This window comes from Schistocerca serialis, chromosome 2 (assembly GCF_023864345.2).
Source record: "Schistocerca serialis cubense isolate TAMUIC-IGC-003099 chromosome 2, iqSchSeri2.2, whole genome shotgun sequence".
Taxonomy (NCBI): domain Eukaryota; kingdom Metazoa; phylum Arthropoda; class Insecta; order Orthoptera; family Acrididae; genus Schistocerca; species Schistocerca serialis.
In genome coordinates, this window is record NC_064639.1 from 324,271,420 (window position 1) to 324,288,714 (window position 17,295).

At 43.5% G+C, this 17,295-nt stretch overlaps 1 protein-coding gene across 3 annotated transcripts in view; it reads right to left on the reverse strand.

Moving 5' to 3' along the window:
• LOC126457133 (uncharacterized) overlaps positions 1 to 17,295 on the reverse strand; it is a 475,859-nt gene that overhangs the window by 104,383 nt on the left and 354,181 nt on the right. For all 3 annotated transcript variants that reach the window (XM_050093199.1, XM_050093200.1, XM_050093198.1), the window contains one exon: positions 6,509 to 6,705. In XM_050093199.1, the coding sequence (XP_049949156.1) occupies positions 6,509 to 6,705 (197 nt within the window). The remainder of the gene's footprint in view (positions 1 to 6,508; positions 6,706 to 17,295) is intronic.

The window sequence follows — 17,295 nt, forward strand, 5'->3', positions numbered from 1 at the left end:
CGAAAGGATAACGTTCTACGAGACGGACCACGGAATGTCAGAAGTTTGCACGTGGCAGGTAAGCTAGATAACCTGAAAAGTGAAGATATAGTGGGTGGTCAGTGAAGTGAAATGGAAAGAAAATGATTTCTGGTCAGATGAGTATAGGGTAATATCAACAGCAGCAGAAAATGGTATAACGAGAGAATATGTTGAATAGGGCAGAGAGTGAGTTACTGTGAGGAGTTCAGTGATAGGGTTGTTCTCACCATAATCGACAGTAAACCAACACCGACAGCAATAGTTTAGGTGTACAGGCCGGGAGATACGGGAAGATACCAGTTAGATTACATCACGGACAGGCGGAGATACTGGATTGTAAGGAGTACCCAGGAGACACAGATCATAATTTAGTAATGATGGAGAGTAGTTTGATTTTTAAAAGACGAGTCAGGAAGAATCAATGCACAAAGAAGTGTGATACGGAAATACTAAGAAGTGAGGAGATACGCTTGAAGTTCTCTGAGGCTATAGATATTGTGATAAGGAATAGCTCAGTAGGCAGTTCAGTTTAAGAGGAATGGACATCTCTAAAGAGGGCAATAGCAGAAGTTGGAAAGAAAAACGTAATTACAAAGAAGGTATCTGCAAAGAAACCGTTGGTAACACAAGATATACTATAGTTGATCAATGAAACAAGGAAACACAAAAATGTTCAGGGAAATTCAACAATATAGATATACAAGTCACTTAGGAATGAAATAAATAGGAACTACAGGGAACGTAAGGCGAAATGGCTGCAGGACTATTGAAGAAATTGAAAAAGAAATGATTGGCGGAGGGACTGACTCAGCATACAGAAAAGTCAAAACAATCTTTGGTGAAATTAAAAACCAAGGGCGGTAACATTAAGGATGCAATGGCAATTCCACTGTTAAATGCAAAGGAGAGAGCGGATAGGTGGAAAGAGTACATTGAAGGCCTCTATGAGGAGGAAGACTTACCTTATAACGTGATAGGAGATAAAACAGGAGACGATGTAGAAGAGATAGGGGATTCAGTACTAGAATTAAAATTTAAGAGACCGTTGGAAGACTTAATATCGAATAGGGCAGTAGGGATCGATAACATTCCATCAGAATTTCTAATATCATTCGAGGAAGTGGGAAAAAACGACTGTTGACGTTGTTGTGTAGAACGTATGAGTTTGGTGATATAAAATCTGATTTTCAGATAAACGTCATCCACTCAATTCCCAAGATTACAAGAGGTGACAAATGCGAGAATTATCGACCACCTTAACAGCTCTTGCATCCAAGTTGCTGGCAAGAATAATACACAAAAGAATGAAAAAGAAACTTGAGGAAGTGCTAAATGAGGATCAATTTGCGTTTAGCACGGATAAAGGCACCAGAGAGGCAATTCTGACTTTGCAGTTGATAATGCAAGCAAGACTGAAGTAAAATCAAGATACCATCATAAGATACTTCTACCTGGAAAAAGTGTTCGACAATGAAGAATGGTGCAAGATGTTCGAATCTCTGAGAAAAATAGGGGTACGCTTTAGGGAAATACAATGTGAACCAAGAGGGAGCAATAAGGCTGGGAGACGAAGAACGCAGTCTCTGACTGAAAAGTGTGTAAGATAGGGATGTAGTCTTTCGTCCTCCACTGTTCAATCTACACACCGAAGAAGCTATGATGGAAATAAAGGTTTGAAAGTGAAATTAAAATTCAAGGTGAAAGGCTACCAGTGACAAGATTCGCTGCTGACAGTGCTATCCTGAGTGAAAGTGAAGAAGAATTACAGGATCTCATGAGTGATTAAAAAAAAAAAAAAAAGGTTCTGAGCACTATGGGACTTAACTTCTGAGGTCATCAGTCCCCTAGAACTTAGAACTACTTAAACCTAAGTAACCGAAGGACATCACACACATCAATGCCCGAGGCAGGATTCGAACCTGCGACCGTAGCGGTTGCGCGGTTCCAGACTGTAGCGCCTAGAACCGCTCGGCCACCCCGGCCTAATGAGTACAGAATACTAATGAGTACAGAATGTGGACTGAGAGTAAATCGAAGAAAGACGAAAGTAATGAGAAGTAGGAGAAATGAGAACAGCGAGAAACTTAACATCAGGATGGGTGATCACGTAGCAGATGTAGCTAAGAAATTCTGCAAAACAGGCACCAAAATAACCAATGACAGTCGGAGAAAGGAGGACATCAAAAGCAGACTAGCAATGGCGAAAAGGGCATTCCTGGCTGTGAGAAGTCTACTAGTATCAACCGTAGGCCTTAATGTGAGGAAGAAATTCCCGAGATATTTTTGGAGAGCAGCATTGTGTGGTAGTGAGGCATGGACTGTGGGGAAATCAGAAAAGAAGAGAATCGAAGCATTTGAGATGTGGTGTTATAGAAGAATGTTGAAAGTCAGGTTGACTGATAATATGAGGAATTAGGAGGTTCTCAAGAGAAAGGAAGGTGTAGAAAACATTGACAAGAAGAAGGGACTGGATGGTAGGATATCTGTTAAGACATCATGGAACAACTTTCATGGCCCTAGAGGGAGCTGTAGAGGAAAACAGAAACTGGAATATATCTACCAAATAAATGAGGACGTAGTTTGCAAGTGCTACTCTGAGATGAAGAGGTTGTCACAGGAGAGGAATCCGTGGCGGGCCGCATCAAACTAACCGAAAGACTGATGAAAAAAAAAAAAAAAAAAAAAAAAAAAAAAAAAAAAAAAATCGTGATTCAGCACGACGTGGCATGGACTCAACAGGTCGTTGGAATTATCCTGCAGAAATATTGAGCCTTGCTGCCTCTATGCACGGCTGTCCATGATTGCGAAAGTGTTGATGATGCAGGATTTTGTATATGAATTGATCTCTTGATTATATACTATAAATGTTCAATGGGATTCATGTCGGGCGATCTGGGTGGCCAAATCACTCGCTCAGATTGTCCAGAATGTTGTTCAAACCAGTCACTAACAGTTGTGGCCCAGTGACACGGCGCATTGTCATCCATGAAAATTCCATCGTTGTTTGGGAACAAGAAATCTATGAACGGCTGCAAATAGTCTCCAGGTAGCCGAACATAACTAATTCCAATCAATGATCGGTTCAGTTGGCCCAGAGGACACAGTTCATTCCACGCAAACACGGTTCACAACATTATGGAGCCACCAGCAGCTTGCACAGTGCCTTGTTGACAATTTGGGTCCATGGCTGTACGGGGCCTGAGTTACACTCGACCTCTACCATCAGCTCTTACGAACTAATATCGAGACCTACCTGACCTGGACACGCATCTCCAGTCGTCTAGGGTCCAACTGAATTTATCGCGAGCCTAGGTGAGAGGATTCGTGCTTTTAGCAAAGGCACACGCGTCGGTCATCTGCTGCCATAGCCAGTTAACTCCATATGTCGCCGTACTGTCCTAACGGATACATTCGTCGTACGCCTCACATCGATTTCTGCAACTATTTCATGCAGTACTGCTCATCTGCTAGCGCTGACTGCTCTATGCAAACGCCTCTGCTCTCGGTCGTTAAGTGAGGGCCATCAGCCGCTGCATTGTCCATGATGAGAGGTAATGCCTGAAATTTGACATTCTTGGCGCTTACTTCACACTGTGGATCTCGGAAAATTGAATTTTCTAACGATTTCCGAAATGGAATGTCTCAATCGTCTATCTCCAACTACCGTTCGCGTTCAAACTCTGTTAATTCCCGTCTTGTGACCACAATAACGTCGTACACATCTTTAACATAAATCTTCCGAGTAAAAAATGGCAGCTCCGCCAATGCACTGACCTTTTATATCTTTTACATGCGAATCTACCGCCATCTCTATACGTGGAAATCGCTATCCCATGACTTTTGTCACCTCAGAGTAAATATAAGGCAATTACTATTATTCATCAGTTATTCATCTGCCCACAGAAAAAAGAGAACAGTCGCACGATGTGTTCCAAATACTGCTGACTTCTAACAAATATTACAGTAGTGTGTGTGTGTGTGTGTGTGTGTGTGTGTGTGTATGTGTGTACGTGTGATCGTGTGCGTGTGTGTGTACGTTTGCGGAGGGGGGTGGGGGGGGGGGGAGGGTCAGCCAACTTACCACTCCCTAGTCTATAGGAGGCTCACAACACAATAATTTATGCAGGTTGCCAATTAATAACAAACTCTCCCTGGTCATATGACTGCCTCGTACCAGTCCTGTACCGTCTACAGTGGGTGACCAGTATTTTGTCCCAGTAGGTTGTTTACGATGACTTACAGCTTAGTCTGATCATTGCTAGACTGTTTGTTGAAGGGGGCTGTGGCCTTAATGGTATATTACTTTGACCGACAATCAGTCTTGGGGAGAAGAGCTCGATTTTCGCTGGTGAAAACTGAGTTGCTTCTGTTTCTGATTGTTATTCTATGCTTCATTATTGCGTACAATACACTGAAGTGGCAAACGTCATGGGACAGCGATGCACATATATGTACGCGTTACTCCCGCTTACACACGTATAAATGGGCAGAGCGTTGGCGGAGCTGTCACTTGCGCTCAAGTGATTCATGTGAAAAGATTTCCGTCGTGGTTATGGCCGCACGACGGGAAGTAATAGACTCTGAACGAGCAACGGTAATGGCAGATTCCATTTCGGAAATCATTCGGGAATTCAACATTCTGAGATCCAAGAGTGCGCCGACAGTACCATATTTCAGGCATTACCTCTCATCGCGGGCAATGCAGTGACAGTGTGGTGAAATGTGGCGTTAATGGGCTATGGCAGCAGACGAGCGACGTGTCTGCCTTTACTAATAACACAACATCGTCAGCAGCGCCTCTCCTGGACTCGTGACAGTATCGGTTGGATAATAGACGACGGCAAAAGCGTGGCCTGGTCAGACGAGTCCCGATTTGAGTTGGTAAGAGCTGATGGTAGGGTCCGAGTGTGACGCGGACCCCACAAATTAATAGACCCAAGTTGTCAACAAGCACCTGTTTACGTGGAATGGACTGGGTTCTCCGGTCCAGCTGAACAAAGACCACCTGCAACCACTCATGGACTCCATGCTCCCAAACAACGATGGAATTTTTATGGAAGACAATGCACGATATGTCACCAGGCCACAACTGTTCGCGATTGCTTTGGAAGACATTCTGGACAATTCGAGCGGTTGATTTCCCACCCGGATCACCCGATATGAGTCACACGGAACATTTATGGGACATAATCGAGAGGTCAGTTCGTTCACAAAATCCTGCACCGTTAATATCTTCGCAATTAGGGACGGCTGTAGAGGCAGCATGCGTCAATATTTTTGCAAGAGACTTCCAACGAGTTGTTGAGTCAATGTTGGGGTGCTGCACTACGCAAGCCAAAAGGAGTTCCGACACGATTTAGTAGGTATCCTATGATTTTTGTCACCTGAGTGTAAATGACGACAAAGGGTCCACATTTCAAATTATGAGACTGAACACTTTTGACCCTGCACAGGAAAGAGGTTTTGGTTGTTAACACATGTTACTCTTCCACTTTAAAATTTATAATTCTTAAAGTGACTTCGAAGTTTTGCTTAAAAAAGTACTGAATTCTTTGAGTGTCGTCAGTTATTTGTTTATATTCCCAGAGCTACAACAACGATCCCAGGGTGTAGCAGAAAGTGCTTATTTTATACTCAAAACAGCCAAATACCTGGTTGGTGGTCTTTCCCTCTTCAGACATGTGTCCAAAATGACTTAAATATGAAAATATACAATTCATGTACATGTTACTCAAGCAGACAACACACATCATGTTTTTCTCTTGATGAACTGAAATGACATTATGGGTACAAGACGACACGGTGAAAAAGAATGGATGAACGAGGGCATGCAATATGCAAATATTGCAATGAATGCTGAAGTGGGTAAGCCGAAGAAGAAGAAGAAAGAAGCTCAGCATTATCCTTCTGACAATAGCCACATACCACCGGAGAACAGTCACGTAGCACTACCTCAGAGAAGTTACACGATTCCGGTTTTCCGAACACCGCACGAGGTTAACGATAATGGCTCTTGAAATTACTATAACCGTTGTAAATGGGAGAGCAAACCGGTGAGTTGGGGAATCTATTGGCGTGAAATAAATCACTCAGAATACTAATACTTTTATTCCATTCGTTATCTGTCGTAAGTTCTAAAAGAAACAGCTTTTCATTCCTTATTCTCCTTGAGGATGCCACAGAATCACACACGTCGGGTTCCAAGTGTTAACTACGTGTTCAGGTTGTTTTTTGCACTTGTTTATACAACTCTGAAATTTCAGTTTCTGTCAACATCGAAAGTGTTGCGGATCTCCTCAAAGTTTAACTGTGGCAGTTGATGGGAGCTTTAATATACTGTGTAGAAATTAACCTGATTTTTGTGAAATGTTGAATTAAAGCTTAAGGTATGAGCTCCAGTCATTTCAGAAATGTAGAGGTGGAAAAAAATTCGTTTAAGAGAATTCAGGAGATACTTGTGCTTAAGAGGAATTAGGTAGTCTGTTACCTTGCTGTTGGAGACTGAAGTGTAGTCCGCTGGGAGGCTTGAGCTGTTTCAGTTGAAGAGCTCGTTGTACCATTGCCGGCGCCGTTGTTCCAAGAAAATGATTTTGCTCTTCAATACTCAAGTCCTCCTCCAGAAACTTTTTCAGTCCTTCAAACAGGCCATCATCCGTGCCCTCTTCGTCTGGATCTAGACTGATGCTGTGCAAGTAATATTGTTAGTAACTGATTCGTAAACTAAAGTACGTAACAAGTTACAATATACTGTTAATCATAAATGAATACACATTGAAGATGCATCCTGCAACGTGGAATATTCACACAGTTCTAATTGCAGATTCTATCAACTTATGAGATCGAGTGACACACAGATAATCCAGCTTTGATGCCAAGGATATTCCCTTGTTGAGAGGACCGAAAGAAAGGAAAGAATAATTAGTATTTAAAGTCCCGTCGACTATGAAGTCATTTGAGGCAGAGCAGAAACTTGACTTCAGCTATGATGAGGGAAAAGAATCGGCCGTGCCCCTTTCAAAAGTGCCACCCTGTAATAGTTCTGTTGTGGAGGGACACTAAATTCTTTCAAAATTTTTGTTACTTTACACTTCATTGCGAAGGGATACAATAATGAAAATGTTCGTGATTTTTTCAAAACTTAACGCAGAAACAGTGGTACGAGCTATGCTCAAACCAACAAGAAGAATGCTAGTGGTGGAAACGCTAGAAGGTAAAACTGCGAGCTTGCCTTTCTCGTGTTAAATACTAGCTGTACCGGCCACACTTCACGGTGGCTCAGTCTAATTTAATGGAAAACCGCACGTTTCTAATCTCCTCCTCCTCTCCCTTGTTCTGTCCATTTCCCCCTCTCCCTTCCTTTGTCCATCTCCTCCTTTCCCCTGTCTCTGTCCATCACCTCCTCCCCCTCTTTCAGCCTATTTTCTCCTCCCTCCCCTCTCTCTCCATCACCCTATTTTCCTCCTCCCCCTCTCTCCTCCTCTCTGTCCATCACCTTCTCCCCCTTTGTCTGCCCATCTTTTCTTCCCCCCCTCTCTCCATCTCCTCTTGCACCCTCCCTTAGTCCATTTCCTGCTTCCCATTTTCTATGTTCATTTCCTCCCACCCCTCTGTCCATTACTCCTCTTCCTCCCTCTCTCTGACCTTGAGCCTTATTTATTGTTGTAGCAAATCCAGAATCTGTGGTAGTATTCTAATCTTCTAATCAAAAATCAATAAACCATAAATGCAACTTTCTGTTTCTTAACAACATTTCATTACTGTATAAATAATGCGTCTAAACGTTTATTACAGTAACGTATAAAAATTTGAGGTAAATCAGAACGATACATCTTGAGATTCTGGGTAATCATGTTTTCCTTTATACCTAAAAACACGCCCACATCAAAATTCAACGTCGTGTCAAAATTTCGAAGCTGTCTGTCAAGAACTTTCGGAGGTTAACGAGTTTGAACAACCCAACATCTAAATTTTTATAACTTTTCCCCTTTTATTATGTATGTACCAGTTGTTGGCCCAGTAGATGTATAAAAATACTTGAGTATTCGAATCCATTGTTGTATCAAAATATCAAAGCTATCCGTGAAGAACTTTCGGAGATTTGAGATTCTGAAGAAACGAACGTCTTACTTATACATAAACGGTAAATGTTCCTTATAGCAAATCTCCGAAAGTTTTTTACCGAATGCTTTCAAATTTCGACTCAGCATTGCATTTAAATACGCACCTTTTTTCGATATATGTAATATATAATTGTTTTGTAAATTTAATAATAGAGAAATGTAACAAAAAATCTCATAAAGTTATATAAACAGGATGAACATTAATGAAACTGACAAACTGCAGGGACGGATTCCTGCCTAGAAATGCAGGAAAAAAGCTTGTATGAACATGTGACCGTAATAGCATGTTGTCACGGTAGATGGTGCTGACGTATGAAGGTTCCTCTGACCACGTGTTCCTTGTGTGTTGCAGGCTGTGTGATTGATGCAGCGTACTATAAGCAGCAGAATAGCCCTATATTTGTGTCGGATACAAGCCGAAATGATGTTTATGGCGTACAGCCAAGCGAATGGGAACAGTCGACAGGCAGAACTCTGTCTTTCAAATCTGGTATAGAGGGTGAGTCACGGAAGACGTAGCACTACTTTTATAAATACATACCGTGACGCGGTTTTTGGCAGATGTTAGGGCGTCGAGGGGCACGTATTTTTTGTGTCGTTAATGTTTATAGAGCTGGTATCAACTGAGATATTGAAGTAAGTACTTTTTTACTTATGCTATTTATAACTTCCTTCGATGGTTCCTGAGAAGACAATTGCAGTGATACAGGGTTTGCGAATATTGACGTTGAAACCTGTTATAAAAATTAAAAAAAAACCTCGAGAAAAATGTTTCAGAATTTGAGAGCACGGTGGCTGCAGTCGGCATTAGCGGTGCAAACACTGCCAAGCAGAGCTCTTGTGCTACAGCGTTGTAAGGCTATCTATCCGGATGTCCAGTGTCCAACGCACCGGGCAATTGCACGAATTATTAAGACGCTAGTGCGGACAGGCAGCATGAACGTCAAAAAGAGGACAAGAAAGAAGACTGCAACTCGTAGAAGCTATTCTGGCTACGACGCTAAGGGATCCGCACATTGGTACGAGACATATTGCCGAGGAATGTGAAATCAGCCAGACGAGTGTCATTCGCATCCGGCATCGACAGAATTTCCGTCTATATCATCTGTCACTACATCGGGCACTCGATGACCGTGATTTCGAAAGTCGTACAGAATTTTGTCGGTTTGACCTTCAGCAACTCAGAGACGGCCCTACGTTTTTCCTGCGTGTGTCCTTTACCGACGAAGCAACGTTTACTAACCACGCTGATGTAAATTTTCATAACATGCACTACTGGCCGAGGAGCGTAAACGTGTGGTGTGATATCATAGGAAATTACATTGTGGGACTTTAACTTCATCTCAGGCATTCTAAATGGACATTCATAAGCACACTTTCTGATGAACATTGTGGACATTTTTCTAGAAGATCTAAGACTGAATATTCGACGATTGTCCAGCTCACTCGTCCGTGTTGAAATGGAAATACTGAATGAGAACTTTCCTGAACGTTGGATAGGACGAAATTCTGTTGGAAAATGGTCTGCGAGCTCCCCCACTTAGGTTCCTCTCGATTTCTTTCTTTGGGGAGCACTCAAAGATACAGTCTATGACGAAGCCCCAACTGCGCAAGACGATATGTGTCGTCGAATTACCATATCATCCACTGTAACCACATCCGTTCATAGTTCTTTCGAACGGCGATTGGAAATGTGCCTTTCAGTCCATAGTCAACAGTTTGAACAAATGCTTAAATAGAGGATAAACTTATTTTTTTGGAAGACAAAATTTGTTACGTGATTTGGGTGGTTATCAAATCATTGTTAGTAGATTGTTTATTTCATTTACGTGTATACGAAATTCCTTTGCAATGTCAAATAAGTCGACAGCGTGTATTGGAAGTAGCTGGTAACACTGTCATTACGCGCTTACGTTCAGAGTGAACCGTCGTTTCATTTCGAAGAATATTCATTTTGCGATGTACGGGTAGTCACCAAAGTATTTTCAATTAAACGTTTAGTTCAACGATTTTATTTCATATGCTGTAATTGAGAGCTTTGTAGGTACAGACAGTTGTCCGACAGCACGTATTTTACCTGCCATGTACGAAAAAAGGTAGGTCAAAGCTTCTTTCTAATGTTTAAATTTGGAAATTTGTGGTAAAGACTATGGGACCAAACTGCTGTGGTCATCTGTCCCTAGGCTTACGCACTACTTAATCTAACTTTACCTTACGCTTAGGACGATACACACACACACACACACACACACACACACACACACACACACACACGCCCGAGGGAGGACTCGAATCTCTGACGGGGGGGCCGCGCGAACCGCGACAAGACGCCCAAGACCGCACGGCTACCCCGCGCGGCAATGTTTATATGTTTAATGCAGTACTTGATTTTTGCAGCATATAAGACCTGTTTGTTTTTAAAGAATAAACAGTTGATTTATCTATTTCAACTCTCGTAAATATGGAAAGATACACAAATGTTAAATAGTTTTTCTAAGCTCTTTGTGATAGGGTAGATTCCAGGCTATGTTGTATTTCCATATACAACATTCGTAGGTGAATCTGGATCTAAGTAGTAAGTGGGTTCAAGAGGAAATAAAACTTTATTCTGGTAGCGCAGGCCTACCTAACAACCTGGTACAAGACGCTTGCTTAGCAGTGTTTGCACCACAAAGCCGTTTCCAGCCAATGTACTCTCAGATTCCATGACATTTCTAGAATTTTTTTAACGGTGGGTTTCGAAGTCAACGCTGTAATTGCCTTCTTAAGAGCTATCAAATGACGTTATAAAAACTATATGGTTTCATTTAAAAAAACGTACTTACTTCAATATCCTACTTCAGGGCTTCCCATCCTTTTCAGCTGGTGGACCCCTTCTTCAGTCGAAAATCCATGGCGGACCCCTAGTCAGTCAACAGCACAGTAACTTTCAATTTCAGAGGGAAACCCACGGGAACTGAAAGCTTCTTAATGCTAGTTCCATGTTCCCAATGCCCCCCCCCCCCAAAGTATCAATAGTCTTTGGTTAAGAGATGAATGAAAACAACCTGAAGGTCAAAAATCGACTTATGAAATAGGTAGTGCACTGACAAAGCAGGTTTAACATTTAATGATGCCTGGGACCGCATACGTGCCAGCGAGCTCTGTGATTGGTCGACAAAGCTCGCTCCGCGCATGCGTAAAAGGTTTCAGCGCATCTACCGACGTGAGCCGTTGCACAAACGACCCCCGTATTGCTGCGAAATGTCGATCAGAGAAGTCGCATTCTCCGGCACTAAACTGTGTATGCGTTCTCACTTAGGAACCGCAAAGGCTGCTTGGGAATACGACCTGAAGTAAAAGTACACGTTTTTCACACAAAAAATTAGTGATGAATTTGATTTTCACATTTTTATTCAATAATTGTACTCATTATTTTATACGATTCGGTGAAGGGTGGCTGCGAACCCCCTAGAAAGAGCCGGCGGACCCCTAAGGGGTCCGCGGACCACACGTTGGGAAGCCCTGTCCTACTTGATACCAGCGCTAAAAGTATTAACCAAACAAAACCATACGTCCCCCTCGACGTTCTAACATTCGCCGAAAACGGCGTTACGATATGTGTAACCGTTTACGAAATAAAAGTGGTGTTATGTCTTACGTTACCTAAAAACAGGCCTGTATTAGGATGCAATGTTGTATCAAAATTTCAAATTAGTCGGCCAAGAACTTTCGGAAACATATGATTTTGAACAAACGAACATTTGCATTTTTATTTACAGCGTGTTACAAAAAGGTACGGCCAAACTTTCAGGAAACATTCCTCACACACAAAGAAAGAAAATGTTATGTGGACACGGGTCCGGAAACGCTTACTTTCCATGTTAGAGCTCATTTTATTACTTCTCTTCAAATCACATTAATCATGGAATGGAAACACACAGCAACACTGAAATGAAATGAGGATTGACACATTGTTGGATGAACTATTCGCAGAAGTGTACCCGTGGAGGCCATATCAGCTGCTGATAGTGCCTGCACACGCTGTACATGGTACGGAACAACTTTTTCTCCCGTAGCACTCTCCATACAGTGACGTGGTCAACGTTACCTTGTACAGCAGCAACTTCTCTGACGCTGACATTAGTGTTATCGTCAACTGCACGAAGAAGTGCGTCGTCCGTTGCAGGTGTCCTCGTCGATCTAGGTCTTCCCCAGTCGCGAGTCATAGGCTGGAATGTTCCGTGCTCCCTTAGACGCCGATCAATTGCTTCGAACGTCTTCCTGTCGGGACACCTTCGTTCTGGAAATCTGTCTCGATACAAACGTACCGTGCCACGGCTATTGCCCGTGCTAACCCATACATCAAATGGGCATCTGCCAACTCCGCATTTGTAAACATTGCACTGACTGCAAAACCACGTTAGTGATGAACACTAACCTGTTGATGCTACGTACTGATGTGCTTGATGCAAGTACTGTAGAGCAATGAGTCGCATGTCAACACAAGCACCGAAGTCAACATTACCTTCCTTCAATTGGGCCAACTGGCGGTGAATCGAGGAAGTACAGTACATACTGATGAAACTAAAATGAGCTCTAACATGGAAATTAAGCGTTTCCGGACACATGTCTACATAACATATTTTCTTTATTTGTGTGTGAGGAATGTTTCCCGAAAGTTTGGCAGTACCTTTTTGTAACACCCTGTACAGAGATTTAAACTATTGTAGTCGTAAACAGATAAAACTGTAACGATTTATTTTGATAAAGAAGTAACATAGCAGTTTTTACGAATATGAGCCACGAAGAGGTTTAATTTACAAAAGCAAGACAGCAGTGTGAAGAGCGACTGACCAGAAAGTTTCTTGGTAGCAGAGAGGTGGAACTGACGCTGGCCGGCCGGTGTGGCCGTGCGGTTCTAAGCGCTTCAGTTTGGAACCGCGTGACCGCTACGGTCGCCGGTTCGAATCCTGCCTCGGGCATGGATGTGTGTGATGTCCTTAGGTTAGTTAGGTTTAAGTAGTTCTAAGTTCTAGGGGACTGATGACCTCAGAAGTTAAGTCCCACAGTGCTCAGAGCCATTTGAACCATTTGAACTGACGCTGTCTGAAGGCAGACGAATGACATTCACTATGTTTACCCAAAATCGGATTTCGTAAGCCGTTACAGGAAACAAGAGTCCAGCTGTCAGGTTTCCATGTCCACAATCGATTTTCGCTCCCATGTAAACGCCCAATCGTTTTTGAAAAGTTCTCGGGCTGTCCGATTACGTCTTGTTTTTGAAAAATTTCGTCCAATTTGCACGGAGTGATTACTGTGTAGTGAAGGAGAAATAGAAAAATTAGTTCTAGCATGAAGTTGTCCACTACTAATATTTAACTGAAGAGTGACACCCTTTGTGCTGTCTAAACAAGAACGTGGAACAGCTGATTTTCAGAGGCATTATTTGACCGGTCTAGCAAAAGAGCTTCAGGCTTTAGGATATAAAAACGGCAACGAAAAATGGTTCCGAAACTCACTTTCCGTCTCCCGGAATTTGTGTGGCATGTAAACGTTGTTAGGGCGAGCGGAACAAGACACGGACTAGGAAAGGCACCTCAGCGGGATGCTGACCCTCTCGAGGAGCTGATGAAGGATGCCGTACGCAGCAGTTGATGGGAGCGCGCGCAAACATCGAGACGCCTGGTTTTCTAAAACTACTAGTTAGTTAAGTTCGTGACACTTGAGACTACAATAGTTAGACACATGTTATCATTGTGCATAAATATAGTTGGTTGTTAAACTGAATAGAGATTACTCAAACCAAATCAAGTCAAACATGTTCAGGGAGGGCGTTTTTAAATGCTTATAGCTTTGTAGCGATGGTTTATAGCACTATTTCAGTATTTTATGACGTCTCCTAAATATTAATAACCTTGCACAAAATGCTTGGAAATTTAATTTACGGAAATATTCCTCAATGCCGCTGTTAACTTCCTGAACTCTACTGGCTAAGCTGGGATGGCTAGAGGACAAATGTAAGGATGTAGAGGCTTATCTCACTAGGGGTGAGATAGATACTGCCTACAGGAAAATTAAAGAGACCGTTGGAGATAAGAGAACGACTTGTATGAATATCAAGAGCTCAGATAGAAACCCAGTTCTAAGCAAAGAAGGGAAAGCAGAAAGGTGGAAGGAGTATATAGAAGGTCTATACAAGGGCGATGTACTTGAGGACAATATTATGGAAATGGAAGAGGATGTAGATGAAGATGAAATGGGAGATACGATACTGCGTGAAGAGTTTGACAGAGCACTAAAAGACCTGAGTCGAAACAAGGCCCCCAGAGTAGACAACATTCCACTAGAACTACTGATAACCTTGGGAGAGCCAGTCCTGACAAAACTCTACCATCTGGTGAGCAAGATGTATGAAACAGGTGAAATACCCTCAGACTTCAAGAAGAATATAATAATTCCAATCCCAAAGAAAGCAGGTGTTGACAGATGTGAAAATTACCGAACTATCAATTTAATAAGTCACAGCTGCAAAATACACTCCTGGAAATTGAAATAAGAACACCGTGAATTCATTGTCCCAGGAAGGGGAAACTTTATTGACACATTCCTGGGGTCAGATACATCACATGATCACACTGACAGAACCACAGGCACATAGACACAGGCAACAGAGCATGCACAATGTCGGCACTAGTACAGTGTATATCCACCTTTCGCAGCAATGCAGGCTGCTATTCTCCCATGGAGACGATCGTAGAGATGCTGGATGTAGTCCTGTGGAACGGCTTGCCATGCCATTTCCACCTGGCGCCTCAGTTGGACCAGCGTTCGTGCTGGACGTGCAGACCGCGTGGGACGACGATTCATCCAGTCCCAAACATGCTCAATGGGGGACAGATCCGGAGATCTTGCTGGCCAGGGTAGTTGACTTACACCTTCTAGAGCACGTTGGGTGGCACGGGATACATGCGGACGTGCATTGTCGTGTTGGAACAGCAAGTTCCCTTGCCGGTCTAGGAATGGTAGAACGATGGGTTCGATGACGGTTTGGATGTACCGTGCACTATTCAGTGTCCCCTCGACGATCACCAGTGGTGTACGGCCAGTGTAGGAGATCGCTCCCCACACCATGACTCCGGGTGTTGGCCCTGTGTGCCTCGGTCGTATGCAGTCCTGATTGTGGCGCTCACCTGCACGGCGCCAAACACGCATACGACCATCATTGGCACCAAGGCAGAAGCGACTCTCATCGCTGAAGACGACACGTCTCCATTCGTCCCTCCATTCACACCTGTCGCGACACCACTGGAGGCGGGCTGCACGATGTTGGGGCGTGAGCGGAAGACGGCCTAACGGTGTGCGGGACCGTAGCCCAGCTTCATGGAGACGGTTGCGAATGGTCCCCGCCGATACCCCAGGAGCAACAGTGTCCCTAATTTGCTGGGAAGTGGCGGTGCGGTCCCCTACGGCACTGCGTAGGATCCTACGGTCTTGGCGTGCATCCGTGCGTCGCTGCGGTCCGGTCCCAGGTCGACGGGCACGTGCACCTTCCGCCGACCACTGGCGACAACATCGATGTACTGTGGAGACCTCACGCCCCACGTGTTGAGCAATTCGGCGGTACATCCACCCGGCCTCCCGCATGCCCACTATACGCCCTCGCTCAAAGTCCGTCAACTGCACATACGGTTCACGTCCACGCTGTCGCGGCATGCTACCAGTGTTAAAGACTGCGATGGAGCTCCGTATGCCACGGCAAACTGGCTGACACTGACGGCGGCGGTGCACAAATGCTGCGCAGCTAGCGCCATTCGACGGCCAACACCGCGGTTCCTGGTGTGTCCGCTGTGCTGTGCGTGTGATCATTGCTTGTACAGCCCTCTCGCAGTGTCCGGAGCAAGTATGGTGGGTCTGACACACCAGTGTCAATGTGTTCTTTTTTCCATTTCCAGGAGTGTACTAACACGAATTCTTTACAGACGAATGGAAAAACTAGTAGAAGCCAACATCTTGGAAGATCAGTTTGGATTCCGTAGAAACACTGGACCACGTGAGGCAATACTGACCTTACGACTTATCTTAGAAGAAAGATTAAGGAAAGGCAAACCTACGTTTCTAGCATTTGTAGACTTAGAGAAAGCTTTTGACAATGTTGACTGGAATACTCTCTTTCAAATTCTAAAGGTGGCAGGGGTAAAATACAGGGAGTGAAAGGCTATTTACAATTTGTACAGAAACCAGATGGCAGTTATAAGAGTCGAGGGACATGAAAGGGAAGCAGTGGTTGGGAAGGGAGTAAGACAGGGTTGTAGCCTCTCCCCGATGTTGTTCAATCTGTATATTGAGCAAGCAGTAAAGGAAACAAAAGAAAAATTCGGAGTAGGTATTAAAATTCATGGAGAAGAAATAAAAACTTTGAGGTTCGCCGATGACATTGTAATTCTGTCAGAGACAGCAAAGGACTTGGAAGAGCAGTTGAACGGAATGGACAGTGTCTTGAAAGGAGGATATAAGATGAACATCAACAAAAGCAAAACGAGGATAATGGAATGTAGTCGAATTAAGTCGGGTGATGCTGAGGGAATTAGATTAGGAAATGAGACACTTAAAGTTGTAAAGGAGTTTTGCTATTTGGGGAGCAAAATAACTGATGATGGTCGAAGTAGAGAGGATATAAAATGTAGACTGGCAATGGCAAGGAAAGCGTTTCTGAAGAAGATGGTTCAAATGACTCTGAGCACTATGGGACTTAAGATCTGTGGTCATCAGTCCCCTAGAACTTAGAACTACTTAAACCTAACTAACCTAAGGACATCACACACATCCATGCCCGAGGCAAGATTCGAACCTGCGACCGTAGCAGTTGCGCGGTTCCGGACTGAGCGCCTTAACCGCGAGGTCACCGCGGCCGGCTCTGATGAAGAGAAATTTGTTAACATCGAGTATAGATTTAAGTGTCAGGAAGTCATTTCTGAAAGTATTTGTATGGAGTGTAGCCATGTATGGACGTGAAACATGGACGATAAATAGTTTGGACAAGAAGAGAATAGAAGCTTTCGAAATGTGGTGCTACAGAAGAATGCTGAAGATTAGATGGGTAGATCACATAACTAATGAGGAAGTATTGAATAGGATTGGGGAGAAGAGAAGTTTGTGGCACAACTTGACTAGA